The sequence below is a fragment of the Impatiens glandulifera genome, chromosome 4 (assembly GCF_907164915.1).
Source record: "Impatiens glandulifera chromosome 4, dImpGla2.1, whole genome shotgun sequence".
NCBI classification, from domain to species: domain Eukaryota; kingdom Viridiplantae; phylum Streptophyta; class Magnoliopsida; order Ericales; family Balsaminaceae; genus Impatiens; species Impatiens glandulifera.
Genome location: NC_061865.1, coordinates 50455189 through 50475821, shown reverse-complemented (window position 1 = coordinate 50475821; position 20633 = coordinate 50455189). Strand labels below are relative to the sequence as shown.

Sequence of the window (20633 nt, the reverse complement as noted above, 5' to 3'; positions counted from 1 at the left end):
CAAGAAAAATATAGAATGAATAGGGTTAGAAAAATCATAAAAACTTGAAGCTTTACACCTACAATGGAGAAAGAAGAAAGAAAATAGATATCTTTACAAATGGTAAAAGGGAAATTCAACTCATCCTCCCTCTCTCCCTCTGTTTTATAAGTGATAGCTGGTTAGGGCTTAGGGTTTTGAGGGAGAGAAGAAATAGGGGTGAAAAATAGTGAAATTTGTGTAATTGATTATGGGCTTTCTAAGGCCCAATCTTATTGTCTTTTAGGTCAAAAGGATTAGTTGTCTAAGCCAAGCCTTAAAATAACTACTATAATTAGTCTTTGTTTTAATTTGGATAAGATATCAACCACGAACAGAACATGGTAAAAATTGTATGTTTACTTTAAATAATAAAAGATTAATTTAAAAAATATTATTTATATATATAATTAATTATTTTATACCTAGTTAAAAAAATTATATATAAAATTAATTAAAAAATAAATAAAAATTATATTTATGTTATATTAATTAATTTATTTGAATAAATAATAGTTTTTTTCTTAATTTATAAATATAAATTTATTTATTTTAATGTAAAATAGTATAAAATCGTAAGATCGAAATTATTTATAAATGTGTTAAATCGTAAAATCTTATTATCGAAAATTTTAATCGGTAAGACTTAACTTATTTAAGTGTTTAGGTAAAATCAGACTCGTTAACTATACATAAAATCGTAAGATTTTAAAAGTAAACTTGAAATTTTAACCGCTTTTTCACCACTCATCGAATTAATAAATTTTCAGCAAAAGAGCTAAATTTTCAGCAAAATCCATGAACACAATAATAAAGAAAAGAAGTTATATTTACAAAAATAAGACCAATCAATAAACCAAATGAAGAAAACTTAAGTAACAAACATGGTTATTGAAAGACCAAACATAGCATTCTCACTTAGAATATTTTAAGATAAAGTAGAAATAATGTTACGTAAGTCATGTTAGCTTCTAACACTGAAAAACAAAATTAAAATAAGATTTGAGCACTTTGAAAATCACTCAAAATATGCAAATCATCACACTATAGAATTTGGTAAACCAACAGTTGCCAATATATGTATCATCATAATAAAAGCTAGTGGCCAAGAGTAGTGACCAATTCCATCCATACAGAAAAATGCTTATAACATAACAATGGATAAGAAGAAGAATCCATCAACATCAAAGACATGTTTGTCTGTCTGTCTTTCTTTCTTTCTTTCTTTCTTTCAGTCTGATTAGCGCCTCAAGCTCTCCACAATGTAGTCAGCATACAGATCCCTTTACAAATTAGAACGACAATACAATCTTTTAATCATCATCACACATAATTCATGCTTCAAATTATAATCTAAACCAGTTCACCAAAACATGTCAGACTATGAATGACCTTGTTTAATGTCATCAATTACTTCTTCTATTTCACCCGTTTCCACAAGGCTTCAAAGAAGAGAAAAAAAGACAAATTCATTGCTTACATGGAGTACTGAATTGCTTCAAACGCCTTCGATGCAGGCAGAAAGTCATCAACAGCTACTTCCTTGTTCTCATTTTTCTTGTCTATATACTTGTTAAGGAAACAATATGTAAATCCTTCCTTTAGTCTAGAACAATAATACAAAATTATATATATATCTTTTAGAAGGATACACTCCTCAAAGAAGCGACGAATCTCAGCCAACCTATGTGGAGGCAGGTCTTTGATATCACTGTAGTGACGATATTCAGGATCATCAGCACAAACAGCAATTATTTTATCATCTTTTTCACCCTACATCCAATAAGTAAAATGTAAATGACTTATCAGTTATCACTATATCCAACAATCTACCAAAACATACCTGATCAATCATTGGCATGAGTCCTATAGCTTTGGCCCTGACAAAGCAACCAGGAAGAACCGGTTCCTGTGGATTTAAAAATAACCTTAACAAAATACGACATTGTAAAGAAAGGATCTGCAAAATAAGCGGTTACCTGCATAATCACCAACACATCCATGGGATCATTATCCTCACAAAGGGTACGAGGTATGAAACCGTAATTATGTGGGTAAACAACAGATGAGTATAATATACGATCAACCTGCATTTAGTTTTAGTCAGCTATAATGGTTTGGTGAATGGTGATTACATCATTAACAAATATGACCGAATCTTCTTTTTCATTTTACCTTAATCATTCCAGTTTTTTTGTCAAGTTCATATTTCACCTTGCTGCCCCTACTAATTTCTACCACCTGTAATCATTACATCAAAGCCAACAGTTTAAGGGTGGATTTCAAAAGTGATGAATACTCGATCAAATGTTATGTTACAAAAAGCATATACTTACACAGTTGAAAATCATGGGAGCACCAGGTCCTGCATTTTAAGGTCAAGTATATGATTCAACAAAGAAAACCCATAGTATAAAAAACTCATCTTCAAACAACAAAATTGTAAACCTATTTCAAGATCATGCCAGGGATGAGCAGCAACAGATTTCCTAGACAGTGATGAAAGTATCCTTTCGTTTAGAGGTTGATGGGGAAATATAGATTTGTGGGCATTTGTTGTTTTTTCTGGAATCAGAGTTGATGATGAAACTTTTTCTGGAGAATCAATTGATGAAGTGTTTTCTTGAGTATCAATTGGTGGAACCATGTTGTCCAAACTGGCAAAATAGTAAACAGTAAGAATGGATCAAGGGATGAAACTGAAGTTGAAGAGACATACATACCTGTTTGATCTCAGAGAGGAAGTGGGTACAGTAAGCAACGATTTAGTGAGATGTAGAACCCAAATTAGGGTTTGTTCTCGTTCATATGAGAAGAATTCCCGCTCTATGGGTTTTTTTCTTTTCTTATTTCAATGGAAAAAACAGTGTCTTTTCTATTACTACTGTAGAGAAATGGAAGATTCTGATAGGATAGAATATTAGAAACAGAGCTGTCATTCTTGGTGTACCATTTTAATACACACAGTTCACTCCGACCGATCATAATCCTTTAGGTGGGCACCGGATTTGGATAACCGCCAGTGATTAATTACTTTGAAATTATATGATAATAATAATATTGTGTCTACTAGTCAAACAATTTAAGTCAATTTATTAGAAGCATAATTGAGACTCTCATAATTAAAAATTTTCTTTTCAAACTATATAATTTCCGGTAATATTATAAATAAATAAAATATTTATATCACTAATTTAACTATTAATTCTATGAAATTTGATAGTCAAAATTTTTAATTCGATAATTAAATTACTGACACAAACTTTTATTTATTTATAAATGTCACGTAATTAATAAGTTAACGGGTTTGAAACCGTTAAGATAAAACATCGTTTTAACAATAAAAAATTTTAAATGCTGAGATTTGAAATAAAAAAAAAATTAAAATCTTAATTAATTCCAATAAGGTTCCAATTTCGGGAGTTGTTTTAAATCCTTGGATAATGTTTGGTGGCATTGTAGTCACCCATGTTTTTATATTTTTTTCGTTAAATTTAAACGACTATCATTTATATATTGCATTAATTTTAATTTTTCCTTTTCATATCATTTTTTATTGTTATGTTTAAACAATTTTTTTCATTTTTAATATACATGTATCTATTTTTAAAAAATTGAAGTAAATAATGTTTGATGGCCTTGTAGTCGCACGTGTATAAAGATTTTATATTGGTTGCGTAGTTAAATTACTCTCATTTATATCTTACATTATTTTTTTTAATGATGCTTAATTTTAAATTATTTGGATTGTCGGGTCGATAGTTGTTGTTAATTTGAATATATATGTGATATTAAATGGATATTTGGGTCGAATGGTAGGTTGACCTGCCCATAAATTTAAAACGGTTAAAAATAAAATTAATAATGTTATATGTATATTTTGAACTTACAACCTAACAAAAACAACTACAAACATTTAACCGACTAGGCTAATAAAACTTTATATTTTAAATTCAACACCAAATTTGATGAACGCGATACATTTTATATGTTCAACTTTTTAACTAACTAATATATATATATATATATAAATATATATATATATATTTATAATTATATATATATATATATAATTATATAATGATGTTTAATTTTAAAGTGTCTGAATTGCCGGGTCGAGAGTTGTGGTTAATTTGGATATATATGTGAGAGTAAATGGATACTTGAATCGAATTTTGGATTGACCCGCCCATAAATTTAAAACGATTAAAAATAAAATTAAAAATGTTATATGTATGTTTCGAATTTGCAATCTAACAAAACAAGTATAACTCTTTAACAAAGTGTGATTGAAATGTGGTTTGTCGAAAAATAATAGGCCGATATCAATTGAAAGTGGTTAAAAAATGAATCATATATTTGATTGATCAAAATTTGAGATCACAATGCTAAATATTAAAAAATATTAATCAAATATTTGATTAACCAAAGTGAAAGTGTAAGGTCACGAGATGAGAGGTTCATTCGGAAAAAATATATGATTAGATATGTTATTTTATATATAGACTCAATACTAAAGGAGGAGAGCACTTGTCATTTGCTAGAATTGGCATTGAAGTGCATCCTAGGATTGTTCTACCAATAAAAATAACAGTTGTTGACAGGAAAGGAAAACACAATGTCATGGAGATCTCTTATGAATGAAAACCAAAGAGGTGTACTTTTTGTAACACGTTCCTGCACAATAAATGTGATAAAGCTAAAGAAGAAAAGTAAAAACCAGAAAAGTCAAAAACCAGAAAAAGAAAAAGAATGATACAGAGGAGGCTAAACTTAAAGATCAAACTGTTGTAGAAGAAAGTAAGAAGGATTATGGGAAAAAAGAAAACAGTGAAAGAAAGAAAGTAAAGGGAATCAATGTGAAGAGGAAAAGAAAATTTTTTATAATGCAAAGGATCAGGATGAAAATGAAGATGAACCTCAAATTGTTGTTGAGTAAACTCAAGAGGAAGATACCCAAAATTTCAAAGCTGAAATAAAGAATTCTAAAGCCGATAAAAAAGATTTTAAAACCAATGTGGAGTCTGAAGCTGAAGTCGGAGATAAAGAAGACAAGAACACAGAAATTCAAGTTGAAGTAACAAAGGTAAAAGCCCTGAAATTCTTATAAACAATTTTTTCTATCAAATCAAAACGATCTCGTACAAAGAGAGAATTCAAAATGAGAAACAACAATACTCATCATCCTCTTCAATACAATCTACTTTCATCGTTAGAGGAAGGGGAATAGGAAGAAGGCATCTCAATGAAAACAGATGACATGCAAAAATGCCAAGTTGGGATGGTTATGTTTGAATGTAGTATTTTCTGTTTTTAATCTCTGTTTTTTAGAATGTATGAATGTTACTAATCAGTTTTTTTAGGGTCTTTTATTTGTCATTCTTAATCATAGTTAGGTTTTGTCTACATTTGCTTTCTGACACACTCACTTTTAGGGATTTTAATGAAACTGTTCTAACCGTTATCTAAAAAAAAGATAAATTATTTTATCGAAATGAATAAAATGTGAAATTAGAGTGTTCTATTTTTTATTTTAATATAATATTCGTGATTTATTAAAAATTTAAATATTAAATACATATTATTATTTTTTTTAATTAAATTTATTTTATTTATATTTTTATTCATGTGTGTTGTAGATGGATTTTCCTACTTTTATTAACTTTTGAAAAATAAAATGATTTTTTTACAAAAAAAAATTGAATAATTTTTTAAATTTTTTTTACTTTTAAAATAAGCTTAATATTTTAACTTATTATTGTTAATCTATTTTAGGTAAGTATGCAGTAATAAGTGATTATAAATATACGTTATTAAACCTATCTATTTTAAATAAGTTCTTAATATATTCAATTAAATAATAAGTCAAGTTATAATTATAAAATTAAAAACAATAGTAATGAATATAAATCTAATTTAATTCTTAAAATAATACTAACATTTTAAAATAACATTAATAGCCTCAAATATTCTGATTTATTAATACTCATAGAACAAAATTCAAATGATCAAAATTCTCAAATTTAATTTTTCATACTAACAATTTAAATAATGTGATAGGCTTTGGATAATAAAATTCATTCACCCAACAAAAAATTAACATTAATATTTTTCAATAGATTATTAATTAGTGGGTTCCATACAAGGATGGGGATGGAATTGCTAACGGTCATATCGTTTAAATTTTAGTTGAATTTTCTGTTTACTTTCAATTCAGCCACCATTCTTATAAATATAAAACCTACCATTCTAATATGATTGGGATCTGAATTATTTGAATAATTCTCTATTTTATATTTTTGTTTATTAATTAAATTTTCAACTAAAACATTTAAATAAATTTTATTGTTTTTTAAAATTGACTATTTATCTATTTTTATTTTCAAAAATATTTCATTATATATATATTTTTAAATTACTCAAACAGCTCACATTTAAAATAAAATTTTATATACATTCAAACTAATTTAAATATATCATTAAAACATTACAAAAGAATAGTGATTTCATTTATTTTATTTAATTTGGTATTAATCAGTCAACTTAACCAACTAAATCTGATATAAAACATATTTACCACACAAAACTCAATTTGATTGACTTGTTTTGTTTGCTAATCTTCTAGAGAGTTTATTTGTTTTTATTTTGTCATGAACAAAAAATATTCATGTTTATTAAAAAATGTTGATTATATATTTATATATAGATATATAGATATTTTATTTTATGTAGTTTGATTTAACAGCTATTAAAAATTCCCATTTTTATTTATTCAATCACATTTTATATCAAAATAAAATTTCATCTTTACTTTTGAATTTTTAAAATTAATTATAACGGTGAATGTGAACAAATATTAATTTTCAAATAGCTTTCATTTCTAACCACAAATACTATGCATCATAATTTTAATTGATCTAAAGTTCAGTCGAGGCAAATAGATGGCAATCAGTCGGTTATGCAAGCGATAGACATCTCAACCCCGGTCAACGTCTTTCGGGTTTTCTTCGATCCCAATCAAAACCGAAAACTCCGCCCCAATCGGATATGCAATGTAACTAATGTTTTTTTCCTTCTAAATAACAATATCATCCAGTGATTATTATAGTTAATCACATTTTATATCAAAATAAAATTTCATCTTTACTTTTGAATTTTTAAAATTAATTATAGCGGTGAATGTGAACAAATATTAATTTTCAAATAACTTTCATTTCTAACCACAAATACTATGCATCATAATTTTAATTGATCTAAAGTTCAGTCGATGCAAATAGATGGCAATCAGTCGGTTATGCAAGCAATAGACATCTCAACCCCGGTCAACGTCTTTCGGGTTTTCTTCGATCCCAATCAAAACGAAAAACTCCGCCCCAATCGGATATGCAATGTAACTGTTGTTTTTATTTCTTCTGAATAACAGTATCATCTAGTGATTATTATAGTTAATTGGTCATTTTTCTGAAGTAGTGTTGGCAATCATATATTGTCCATTCTTTTTACTTGGGACAATTTGGTCTTATTCAAATTTAGATTATAATTAATTGAGATGTAATTGCAATTTGAAATGAACACTGGTTACAAGAAAAATAATAAATAAAAACAAATTTCAGATATAAACATCTAGTCATTCCTCCAATTGTGTCTATTGGACAATAGCCACAAATTTTTACTACTTTAACTTTGCACAAGAAAGTAGAAACAAGAATTTAAATGATTTGTTTGTCGACATATTCTAGGGAAAATGACAAATTTAAGTATCAAACTTTATCTATTGAATGAAATTATTCATTTAAAATAAATAAATTATTCACATAAAAACGACAAAATATTAATATTTTGAATATTATAATCATACATTCTACATTGTGGTTAACTTAAACTAATTTAATTTAGACTAAAAGCTATATAAATTAAGTTCATTAGAAAATCAAGCTCCAGTTTCAAAATGGATAGATGATCATGTGCTCAAATTGGTGTTTATATTTAGATGTTTGATGTATTCAATTTAACTATCTGTTTCACTTGTTTTCTGAACCTAAAGTGGCATGAGCTAACAAATAATAATTATCACAAAACATCAGATTAACTTGAATTGATTTATTTAATTTTTTTTACGGGTTTCACTATTTAGCTGTGATCTTCGGGCTTAATCGGCTTGTTTCGAAATCCATTGCACACTAGGATAGTGTCTAAGAGATAAAAAGTTCACGAGTTTTGATTCTTACTTAAAGTGTGGGTCATTAATGTGAAGGTTGTGCTAACTTACTAAATTAAAAATAAAATTATTTAATTTGACCCCGTAATAATAAAAAGTTCTATCATTTCCAAAACAAATACAAGACTTTGAGTATTCCATTCAATTTGACTCAATATGGTAACCTTATTGAAAAAGAAGGCATTGTCTTTAGACTAAAGTGGACAATTTTTATCTTGCTTTTGAAATTTGGATTGCCCTAGTATAAATCACTTTCTTGTAGTTTTCATGGTATCTTTCGATTTAAAATGCTTTCTTTCGCCGCATTTTTTTGATAAGAAGATAAGTTTAACAAACGTGACACAATAAGGCACTATTAAAATGAATTAATGCAAAATATCAAAATGAAGTCATTTTCACCTATTCTAATTCACCAAGGTATTGTATCTAGACATCATTTTAGTCTTTTGGTTTTGAGTATAAATTTGAACATATAAGAAAATCAAAAGTGGAAAGTGCAAACTCAAAATTTACATCAATAAATTGCTCATGTCACCACCACAATGATAAAAAAAAAAATTCTTTAAAATTTTAAAAAAATGTATGAAATATTACTATGCTTTTGACAAATTAAATGACTTAACGATTGAGATATACATTTTAATTGAGAAACAAATTCATATATTTTCACTTTAAATAATCACATTTATTATTTACCACCACTTCTGTAACAAGTTGGATAATTATATAAAAATTTCAACTAATCAAGAAGGACAAGAACAAAACAGTGTAAACCAACAAATAAAAAATCTAGGCATGAATAAAAAGAAAATGTTAATGATCTATAAAATTCTCAAAGAGGTCGGCACTACAACTAGACGATAGAAATTGTTCCGAGTTAAATAGTCTATTAGAAAATAATATGTGAAATCGATAATTTTGATTTTATCTATATGTAACACCCTTCAATAATCAAGCATTAATAGATAATTGGAAAAAAAAATTGACACAAAAGCATCCACTTAAGTAAGAAATTGGCAACCACAAAGTTGAGTGCTTATGATCTTTTTAGCCATAATGAGATAGATAGAATAATTAAGCATTCATGTCATAACTAATGGAAGGAGGATTCATGGTTGATTGGTATCTCTTGTTTCAATTTTCTTTAGTCATTAAAGTTCATTTTAGTTCAAGTAATTTCAATAAAAATTAAACATGATGATACTTTAGATAGATAGTAAACTACTAATGTGATCATCTTAATGACACCCACACAACTTGAACAAGAAATTATTCAGTATTATTAGATGTTAAACATGTCTAAACTAGATTGAAAAAAAAACAATTGAATCCGAACTAGAAGTCAAACCACCTTGCTAAATTGAAACATTGGTTTTTCATTAAACATGACCAACAAACCTACTAAAAAACCTACTAAGGTAACTCAAGTGGCATGAACGATTCCTAAGAGATTAAAAGTCACGGATTCTATTCTCACTTAGAATACATTAAGTTAATGTAGATGTCATAAGTATGGGTTATACTATACTAGCATCCTTCATTAAAAAAAATGACCAACAAAACAAACCACTTTGTCATGGCTATCTTACAAGACTAAAACAAATCATGGAAATGAGAAGTAGACACATTACAAATAACTATATCTAAAAGGATGCCCAATGAAACCCACTAAAGTAAAAAAAAAAAAAAGTCCGACATAAAATCAAATATTTTGATTCTCATTCAAAACGTCATAGGTTGAAGTAGGAAGTTATAACATATAATTGTAGGAGTTCGTGTTAACTTTTCTCCATATAATAAATTATGGTTTAAAAAAAAGAACCCATGAATAATCCAAACCACCTTAACTTAGGTCGGCATGAAAAAGCTTGAAAAAAAGGTTCTTCAATTACAAGACAAGTTGATCATACATAAATAGTAAAAGTATCCATACATTTTTTTTTATTTTATAAAATAAGTGTACATATATGTTGGAATCTAAAAAGAGAGGTCTTCCATCTTTTAAATTGTTGACCAGCTTAGCTTAATTAAAGTGTGTGCTTACCTCAATGATTAATCTTCTTAAAGAAATCTTTTTCTCAATTCACTTTAAAGAAGAGCTAGGGAAATATATACAATACTAATAAATAATAAATTTAACCATATTTACTTTTTGAACAGTAGAGAATAGCTGCTATTCCATTATCCCATGTATACTACTTTACTAACATAATAATAACAATAATACTCTTAACTTTTTATAAAGTGTGCAACTTGTTTTTTTTTTTTGGATATATCTCTTCTATAATTACACAACTCAATAGAACAAGGAGAAGAACCACAAACTATATGATAACCCTGACAATGAATAACAACCAAAACATGTTAAAAAGTGACTATGAATAGAATCAATTTCCCAAACATGGACTTGCAAACCAACCATTTAGTATTAGAAATCATGGGCCTTAGGACCAAGAGACAATCAGCCATTCATAATGCTAATAGTACTGGGTTAGTTTGGTTCTGCTTACTCGCTAATCGTTTATGTACGTTTGATATACTTCAACATATTCGCGATTAGATCTGCAGTGTCGCTAAATAAAATTTCATTCGCTAATCGATTTGGTGGTACAGAGAAATTTTTTTTCCTAAGTATGTTTGATTCAACTTATTCGTGGAGAATGAGCTGAATAATCAAACAGGCACAGAGAAATCATTCAAACAAGAAGATTATGCAAATGTGAATGATTGGACCCAGTTGAACTGAATAGTAACAATCCATACTCCCTAGAACTCTAAACCGTAGTCTCGATGATTTGCACTATACCATCCCTAAAGCAAATTTCCAAAAGAAGGAAACAAAACCAACAACACAACTAGGAACAAAAGAGGTGTGACACCCTCCTTAGCTGGGGAATCAATCCTCTGAACAAAACCAAATCGAATCAGACTAGAATTCGGGTCGATGATTCGAGACCTCCACGATGGCCACAAGGACATCTAGGAGGAAAAAGAGTGATGGCGTGCTAAGAGGGTTCAAGGTCCGGATTGAAAATTGTACTATCATCAAACAGGCTGTTTAACATGGTATGTTCATACCAAAAGAATTGATGCATCTGGCATTGGAGAATAAAGTCTATGGAGGGAGTACAATAAATATAACACAACTACCTAACTAAATATTATTTTAAGGAACCTATTTGTACGGAAAAGGGACTCAGCAGAAGATCCATAAAAGGTGCAAAATCCACCAATAAGATTAATTTATTGCAGTTCATTAGCCAGTAAACTTAAATCAAACAATGATTAAAATACAGTTAAGCAAGAATAAAATATTCAGCCACAATTAAATAAAATAATGAACATTCAAGATTCAAGTGAATATTTGATATATTCAGGAATATATTCCCATCACAGCACAATCTCTTGTCAAAGAGAAGTGGAATCCACCAATGACCATTTCATTAATGATCAAACTTTTCAGGATTTGGATGGACCAGACCAAAGATAATGGAAATACATGCATATAATTCTAATGGAGTTCTGAATCATACTTGCTAATCATGTAAAGGAAAACTGGCAGTCATATGATCATAAAAGCAATTGTCTGATGGAGTGGAAACTTTGTTGGCCAGTATCTAAATCATTAACATGATGCTTCAAGAGGAAAAAAATTACTCATTCCAGGAAAGAAAAATATTTACATGTGGATATCTGCTTCACCTCTAATAGCATCAATCATCAATGTACCCTTCCCCTTTTCTAGGATAATCAATATCGAAGAACTGAATCTTTTCCAACACCTATCTAGTAGTGGGTTGGATACGAGAGTAGACAAAACAGCCAATGGGTTTTGGACTGTTTTTTGGAAATTGAGAATATTTTCATTCATCCTACAGTCATTGCGAAAGTCTCATAAATCCAAAATCATACCGGTACAAGTCATGACAGTTGGCATGAATTACATACCAAAATCATAATACTCACAAAACCTCAAAGAAAAGGTTACAAGTTACAACAATGGTTACAATCAGTTGGCACGGTTTTTGGACAGTTGTCCCATAATTTCCATGTCAAATGCCTATTACATGAATCATCTCCTAGCAATGGTTACCACACTTGTAGATTTCATTAGGCAATTCAAGGTGAAAGAAAGAATGGTCAAACAAGCTAAAGAACTTGCACAATTGCAAAAGCAAACTCCACAAAGAGGATGTATTTGTTTAGTAGAAGCAATATATGCAAATTACTGCAAAACTCTATGATGTAATGTTTTGACCAGAGTGACCAAAGGTATCATTTCTTGGTGTTTGGTGACAAGGACTTTTCCTCAAATAATTGAAGCTTTACACAACAATAGTGGCTCTTCAGATAAAGAAGTGTTGGGAGTGTCGTGACTGCTAAAATGTCTGTTGTGAAACAAGGAGGGCATCTAACCTTATAAATTAGTGAAACATGCAGATTTATCTACTTGTACACAACAACTAGAAGTTTTTTGTCTAAAGAGTGTGAGAGCAATGACGTACCAACTACAAATCCAGCCTAAATCAAAACTGTATCATAGAATGAAGCCCTTCTTAGCGGTTACCTTCTTGCAATTTGGGCTTGCAGGAATGGACATTCTTTCAAAGGCAGCGCTCAATGAAGGAATGAGCAACTATGTATTTGTTGTTTATCGACATGCCATTGCCACCATTGTCTTTGCACCTTTCGCGTTCGTGCTAGAAAAGTATCCTTCTCATTCTCTTCTCTTCTCTTCCCACATAATACACAGTCCAATTATATGTAAAAAAATACATGTAAATGTGTATTATGATATGCATAAAAGACGTGACCTAACCAGAATTAATGAAAATATTCTTACAGGAAAGTAAGGCCAAAGATGACTTGGAAGATCTTTTTAAAGTTGATGATACTCAGTATACTTGAGTAATTCCTGACACAAACTGAGTCTATACACATTTTCTGTCATAAAACCATCAATAATATCAAACTAACTATACTAATCTCTGCTTAGGCCGGTGATCGACCAGAACCTTTACTTTTTGGGGATGAAATATACAACAGCAACATTTGCAGCTGCCATGTGCAATGTTCTTCCTGCAATAACATTTGTTATGGCCTGCATCTTTGGGTAATTATAATCAACAATACAATGGGATAAGCATATCTAAGTAAAAATGCAAGAAAAAAAAAAGAAAAACTAAATTCCTATTTTATCTCTTTTTGTAGGCTTGAGAAGATTAGAATTAATAGCACTCATAGCCAAGCTAAGGTAATTGGGACAATAACCACTCTTGGGGGAGCCATGCTCATGACACTAGTTAAAGGCCCTGTTCTAGACCTAGTATGGACAAGAGGAAGAACCAACCATCACACAAATGGGAATTTTGTAACTCTTAGACATTCTATAAAGGGATCCCTCATGATCACCACTGGTTGCTTTAGCTGGGCTTCTTTCATGATTTTGCAGGTAAGCAGCTAAGAAATCCTCAAAAAAAAGATTAATTGTTCTCATAAGATATGATAACTAACTACCATTTCTATATTAGGCCGTGACACTTGAAACTTATCCTGCCGAACTCTCTCTTACGGCTTGGATATGTTTATTGGGAACCGCTAATGGATCTATTGTGGCACTTGTAATGGAAAGAGGCAACCCAGCTGCCTGGGCTATAAACTGGGACACTAAGCTACTAGCTGCTCTCTACAGTGTAAGAACTAACTTCTAAAACTTCATCCTGTTCTCATTTTTGCCAGGTTTCTAACAGTTTTTGTTTCTTCAGGGAATTGTATGTTCAGGTCTTGCTTATTACATCCAAGGATTGATAATGAAAGATAGAGGACCTGTTTTTGTAACAGCCTTTAATCCTCTTAGTATGGTCATTGTAGCCATTTTGAGCTCGTTTATTCTAGCCGAGCAGATGTATATGGGAAGGTAAGAAAGAACTAAGGACCCATCCAAATTTCTCTACTATGTACATCATCGTATGCAAAATAAAGCTAATAATCCTCTCTTTTGCACAGAGTTCTTGGGGCTGTAGTCATAGTTGCTGGTCTCTACCTTGTTGTTTGGGGAAAAAGCAAGGATTATAAGTCCTCTTCTGAATTGGATGAGAAGCAAATAAACGATGCAGGAAACAAAATGGATGAAGTGCAAACACATGAGATATCCATTGAAGTGTTCAAGAAACAAAACAGTGAGGGGGAGAAGCAGATTCCAGTCTAATTACCACCAAATTAGGCTAACATATTTTGTAACAAGCAATTTTTCATGTTAAAAATTTGATCTTTTATTACTGGTAATGCTGACTGTCTATTCAACAAGAGCTTTAAATGGCATTTGGTGAAGGAAGTAAACATGGAGAATGCAAATTGCCAATAACTACTATGAGAGATCTACTACTATTACTACCTCTATTACTCTATGAGGAACTTCAACACAGTCTATTAGAGTGTTGTTTCCATCTTTTTAAATCCTTCTCTGTGATTTGTTGTACTCTCATCTTTTTTGTCTTCTTCCTGTCGTTTATAGTAACGGAAGTTAATCAAGTGGAGGTTAAATAAACGATGGTGTCGATTTATAAATGGATGAAAGCAGAATCAAACCTCTATCTGGTAGGTGGTTCAATATTGATTATATATCCTTCTTCTACATTGAGAGATAAGTTATGGTTTACCTTGATTTGGGTATCCTTCAAATGAAATCTAGATAATCATTTGATCGTAAAAGGATAAAAAAAAAATTAATAAAAAATTAATACTACTTATTAAATTCAAATATGAGTCACATATCAATTATAAAAATAAAATTAAAACTGAAAAAAAAAATCAATTTATTGACAAAGAAAAACTTATTTGAGTTTATAAACCATTAATGTTCAATTTGAAATAGGGCAGGGCAGGGCGGACGAATCAAATAAACGGTTTCAATAAAATTTCTTCTAAATATTCTGAACTGACAATTAAAATTATTCTTAGTTGAAAATTATAATTAACTCGAAAAAAATCTATTACAAAAATGAAAAATAACTATAAATCCAATTATTTTATTTTATTTTTGGGAAAACCGATTATCTTATCTTATTTGCTTATAAAAAGGAACATACATAAACTTTAGAAATTATCACCAACACAAACAATCTAGTTGATGATATGAGTAACAAACGACCCACCAAATATAAAAAATATTATTCGAACTATAAAAATTCGAGATGAAAATATTGATTCAGCTAAACCGGATGTCTAATCGAACAAAATGCAACACTAATTCAAATCCAAGTGATGAAAATAAAAATGAAGTACCCTATGCTAAAAAAGTCGTCAAAAAAAATACTTTTCATTTTTTTAGAATTTATTTTTAGAGAAAAAAAAAGAATGTAATTAAAAATTAAAGAGAGATTAAGCATATCAATTTGATTATTCAAACAAATTGATTACAATCAAATATATTTAAAGATTTAAGTAAGAATCTAAATTAAGCTTATAATAAATAATTAATTAATTATAAACATATTTATAACAAAATTATAGACATATAACATAAAAAAAAAATCTAATTAGCCATATACAAATAAGCATGTCTTGAATTATCAATCTAGAATAAAATGAAATTTCATGATGCTACATAAACAATAAACAAGGTCTATTTTTTATTATTTCTAGATGCAATATAATTGTAATTGTGATCAGAATTATAGTGATGTTAAACGTTATTACTTTTTATACTTGTAATTGTTGTATGTATCACTCATTTCGTTAGACAAGTTACGTATTCTGAGAAGATTTTGAAAAAAAAAATATATATTTTCATATTTTGTTCGAATATTTTTAAAATTCTATAACCGTTATAATAATATATCATTCAAATCGCAACTTCAATCCAGACATAACACCACCCCTCGTGTGTCATGACACCTTAAAAATATGCATTATTAAAGTTTAAACTATCATTGTAATTCATATATATATATATGTGATATATTTATTAAAATAAAATATACAAAGTCAAATAAAAATATTATTCACTTTGTTGAGATACTGTAAATTTTGGGAGAGAGATTCATACTAATTCATATTATTTACTTTGTTGAGAACTAAAAAATCATAAGTGACTCAATATAAGGATAACATTAACATAATAGATAAATATTTGTATAAACCTTCAGATTCAATTATATTTTACACTTGGAATGAAATGGGTGTTGACCTAGATTACCAACTGTATCATTACAAGCATGATAATGATATCATATAATTATTGAGTGAAATAAACATTTGCACAAAAATACAAATTCAAATGTGAGTAGTTTAATTTTCTTAATATTGAGAATGAATATTATTCTCTTTTTGGTTACTAGTTAAAAATTGGATATCATTGACTTTCTTTTAAAGTGAGTTTGAAAACACATAGTTAAATTTAGAGTGCATTTACAAACTATATAATTCAATTAAATAATTAAATAATTAAATAATAATTCAAAGAACCCATTATGAAATTGAGTTGGGAATAAATATTCAAGTACAATTGTAATAATAAAAATTATTAATATTAGATTATTTTTAATAATACAATTATACATAACTAAATACACAAAATTATAGACACTAAATAAATTATTCATAATCACTTAAATGTTTTAAAACTAAAGTAGGTAAACAAAATAATTATTATAAACTACGTGTATATTTTATTTTTAACTTTTGAAATATATGTTTTTAAAATATTATTCCAATATTTGATTAATTGTTTTACTAATAAAAATATTAATTTAATCTAATAATAAGATATATATAATAATATAATAAATATTATATTATTAAAAAAAAGATAATTAAAAAATAAATATTTATAGTAAAATAAAAATATTAATTAAAAATTATTTTAATAAATTTTGAAAATTTAAAAGTAAATTAAAATTTAACTTAAATTATTAATTTTAATCATTTTTTAATAATATTTCTAAATATAATATATAACATAAAAAAAAATCTAATTTTAATTTTATAAAAAGTTTAACATATATTTTTTTTAAAATCCTCATACTATTTATTAATTTATAATTGTAAAACATAATATATAATAATTTATAAGTGTATAAAATTATACATTCAATTTATTATTATAAATATTTATATTAATAAATATAATTTATTTATTTTATAAATTAAGTTTTATAGAATAAATGAATATATTTTATTAATCATAATTATATATTATTATATATAAATACTAATTTTATGTTTATATTAAATATAATTTTTTTTAAATACAAATAAATTTATATTTTTTACAAAAAAAAAATAATAATATTTGTTTTATTTATTATATTATATCTAATAAATTTATTTTATTCAAAAATAATTAATTAAAAATTTATTTTATATCATATATATAATTATTAAAAATAATTATATTTTATATTTTAAGTTTTTAAAAAAACTTCTTAATAAAAAATATATAGAATGTGTCTAATTATTTTATTTTATTAAAGTTTAATTAGTTATATTTTTATACATATTTTATTTTTTAAAATAAATAACTAAAACTATTATTTTATAAATATTTATTTATGTATTGAATTTTTTTATATTTATAATTTTTTGTTTATATTTATTACATTATTTATTAAAATATTAAAATATCAAAATTATTAATAGTTATTAAATATGTTTTTATTTTATAGAATATATATTACATCTATTCTTTTCTATTCTTTGTAAATAATCTGTTCTTTTTAGATATATTGAAATGTATTTATTCATTAGAAATGAAAGAGATATTATAAAATATAAAAGTTTAATCATTAAAATATTTAAAAATCTTGATTTTTTATTTTTTTATTTAATATGTTAATATATAAAAATACATAAATTTATTAATATATATAATTAAAATATATTTAATAACATTATCTAATTTAAATTTATACTTTAATACTTCAAAATAATAATTTAATTACACTTAAATTAATAATTAATGTTATTAAATATTTTTTTTCAAACACAAATTTATCTAAAAAAAATTAATTCAATCATATCCCAATTATTTAGAAAAAAATTTCTTAAATTATGTTTTCATCCCTAACTCAATTATTTAAAAAAAAAAAATTATTTCTTTTCATGTAAATAATAGTTTACATTATACATATAAATGTAAATGAAGTTTGTTTGATATTATGATTTTGTTTTTTCAAAAAAACTTAGAAAAATGTCACTACATCCAACAAAAACAAGAGTAAAGATATAGAGAGAAGGAGAAGGACTACATCTGCGCTCCTCCGCCGACGCCTTTTTGTTTTGCCGGCGGGCAGCCATCCGAAATGAAGAAGCTTAGATGGACAATGGACGGCAGCGAATTTTGGGAGCTTGACGTTTCCACGCCTGTTACCTTTAATGGGGTCGCAAGGCCAACCCCTTTCCCAGGTGAACAATTGCCTCTAGGGTTATCTAGAGGAACCAGACTCTCTAGACCGAAGCAAGTTGATTTCTTCCAGCGCTTCATGGCCATGCCTTTCGTCCCATCCTACACTCCCAATCTAGGTGGACTTTCTCTTCAGCGAGCTCTCACTCTCCCTTCCACCTCTGATTTCTGGTATATCCTGCATTGTTATGTCACACCCTTTTCAAATTATAGCTGTTTTCATCATTTGGTCTATTGATTCATGGATAGAAGTTCTTCAGGTTCGCAGCTTTGGTTGGACAATTCAAATTTCACAACTTCATATCTGCATTCAAACAAAATAGATTAGTGCAAACATCAGAGACTTCCTGGTTTCAAAACACAATAAGATGTCTTGGTGAAAAATCTCTGTATGCCCTCAATTTCTTCTCAGAGTTTTCAATAACTCCTGAGGATACTCTTCTTGTTAGCATAGAAGGGGATGTCGATAAGCAGATCAGTCGAAAGAAAGTATTGCTTCATCACAAGGCGAGTAACCAGTTTCCCTTTTGCTTGATTGTAGTATGTGTAAACAGAGTAATTTGATTGTTGGTTTAAATTCCATACAGTTTCCACATCATGATTTGACAGTGGAGGCAGCTGGTCCTGAACTTCATGTTGATCATCTTGGCAGGTATTGGGATGTACCATTATCGATGGCATTTGATCTTGCCTCGGTTGATAATGAAGATGGTTTAAGCTACCATCTTTGTGTTAGTAATAACATGGGACAAGTGAAGCCACATATTGATGGTCAAGAGGCTAGTGGAGTTCCCACCTGTCTACTTCCTGGTTTAACCGTCAAAAGTGCTTTCTCCTTTAAGAGGAACATTGATATTTGGAGAAGCAAAGCTCGGAAATTGAAGATGGTGCAACCTTTCGATATCTTCTTGTCAAATCCTCATATCTCAGCATCGGGAATGGTTGGTAAGTACATCTTAACCATTAATTTCCATTTTATAAGAACTAAAATTGAATTAGAATTACAATGCAGTTTTTATGTCTGGAGAAATCATATCATTCAATTCCAATGTATATAATTCCAATTCCTTATTTTATCTCAGCAAACAAAAGATTTAGAATTTGACTCCCAATTCTAATTCAAAATCTGCCTGAACCAAACAATGTTAGAACTCAACTCCTTTTATGAAAGTTAGAAATATGATTATACATGCAGGTGCCATTTCCACAGCTTGTATTGGAAAGAATTTGGTTGTATCACAAGTACAAGAAGACAATCCATTTCATCTGCGGTACCATGGTCAAGGAGTAAGCAGTTCTATTGTTGCTGACACATTTGCAACATTGTCATATGACATGCAATTTGGGAACTTTCAGAAGTTATTTATGGATCTTACTCGAGTGAATGCTCGCTTTGATTTTCCTTCTGGAATGAAATTCATTTCTGGGTCAGCTTCCCTCGCTCGAGATCTTTATTATAATGGACTGAAATCACAATCTAATATAGAAGCCGTTCATATGGTTTTGCCCAAGACTACTGTATCTCTTCAACAACAGGTAGCCTTTTTTTATCTGTTTCTTGTTCTATACATAAATATGGCATTTTGTTGTTGACTTGATTATTGAATTTTCAGATTGTCGGACCATTCAGTTTCAGAGTTGATTCGGGAGTGACGTTAGATTTGGAGAATAAAAATAGGTATGCTCGATTTAAGGATCCTGTGTTTGCAATTGAGTATGCATTGCAAGTATTGGGATCGGCTAAAGCAATGGCTTGGTATTCACCGAAGCAAAAAGAGTTCATGATAGAACTCCGATTCTATGAGACATAGCCCGGGCACCTTCTTTCTTGCCCCCCACACCCCTCGATTTTAAGATAATTCGACGCTTGGTTGCGTTGAAAATGTGTATTTTTTTAAAAAGGGGTAAAACCATAATCCTAGTGTATTGCAGTACTATTTTGGTTTACCAATTATCTGAAAGAACATTAACTTTTTTTTTTCTTTTTTTTTCTTT

The 20633-nt window shown here is 28.4% G+C and overlaps 3 protein-coding genes across 3 annotated transcripts; 2 read left to right on the top strand and 1 right to left on the bottom strand.

Annotated features, from left to right (window-relative positions):
* Positions 1-912: 912 nt before the first annotated feature.
* LOC124935748 (soluble inorganic pyrophosphatase 1-like) lies at positions 913-2902 on the bottom strand. Its single transcript, XM_047476169.1, has 9 exons — positions 2742-2902; positions 2467-2675; positions 2355-2383; positions 2194-2259; positions 1998-2105; positions 1862-1927; positions 1671-1791; positions 1499-1580; positions 913-1301 (listed from the first exon to the last, which is right to left on the bottom strand). Exons 2-9 carry the CDS (start codon positions 2663-2665, stop codon positions 1259-1261), a joined length of 714 nt encoding a protein of 237 aa, XP_047332125.1. The 5' UTR covers positions 2666-2675; positions 2742-2902; the 3' UTR covers positions 913-1258.
* Positions 2903-12674: 9772 nt separating this feature from the next.
* Positions 12675-14573, top strand: LOC124934102 (WAT1-related protein At2g37460-like). Its single transcript, XM_047474574.1, has 7 exons — positions 12675-12944; positions 13082-13144; positions 13233-13349; positions 13448-13688; positions 13768-13929; positions 14002-14153; positions 14243-14573. The coding sequence occupies exons 1-7, from the start codon at positions 12733-12735 to the stop codon at positions 14442-14444; spliced, it is 1149 nt and encodes a 382-aa protein (XP_047330530.1). The 5' UTR covers positions 12675-12732; the 3' UTR covers positions 14445-14573.
* A 3847-nt stretch (positions 14574-18420) lies between these two features.
* Positions 18421-20618, top strand: LOC124933945 (protein TRIGALACTOSYLDIACYLGLYCEROL 4, chloroplastic). The gene is made up of 5 exons (XM_047474396.1): positions 18421-18809; positions 18899-19145; positions 19226-19583; positions 19834-20174; positions 20252-20618. The coding sequence occupies exons 1-5, from the start codon at positions 18538-18540 to the stop codon at positions 20447-20449; spliced, it is 1416 nt and encodes a 471-aa protein (XP_047330352.1). The 5' UTR covers positions 18421-18537; the 3' UTR covers positions 20450-20618.
* The last annotated feature ends 15 nt before the right edge of the window (positions 20619-20633 follow it).

Excerpts from the sequence above, each read along its gene's own strand:
- LOC124935748 (XM_047476169.1), bottom strand. The coding sequence starts at position 2,665 with ATGGTTCCACCAATTGATACTCAAGAAAACACTTCATCAATTGATTCT. Across the intron at positions 2,106-2,193 it reads AAAAAACTGGAATGATTAAG|GTTGATCGTATATTATACTC; the intron begins GTAAAATGAAAA and ends AACTAAATGCAG. Across the intron at positions 1,792-1,861 it reads TCATGCCAATGATTGATCAG|GGTGAAAAAGATGATAAAAT; the intron begins GTATGTTTTGGT and ends TATTGGATGTAG.
- LOC124934102 (XM_047474574.1), top strand. The coding sequence starts at position 12,733 with ATGACGTACCAACTACAAATCCAGCCTAAATCAAAACTGTATCATAGA. Across the intron at positions 13,689-13,767 it reads CTTCTTTCATGATTTTGCAG|GCCGTGACACTTGAAACTTA; the intron begins GTAAGCAGCTAA and ends TTTCTATATTAG. Across the intron at positions 14,154-14,242 it reads GAGCAGATGTATATGGGAAG|AGTTCTTGGGGCTGTAGTCA; the intron begins GTAAGAAAGAAC and ends TCTTTTGCACAG.
- LOC124933945 (XM_047474396.1), top strand. The coding sequence starts at position 18,538 with ATGAAGAAGCTTAGATGGACAATGGACGGCAGCGAATTTTGGGAGCTT. Across the intron at positions 19,584-19,833 it reads CTCAGCATCGGGAATGGTTG|GTGCCATTTCCACAGCTTGT; the intron begins GTAAGTACATCT and ends TTATACATGCAG. Across the intron at positions 20,175-20,251 it reads CTGTATCTCTTCAACAACAG|ATTGTCGGACCATTCAGTTT; the intron begins GTAGCCTTTTTT and ends TTGAATTTTCAG.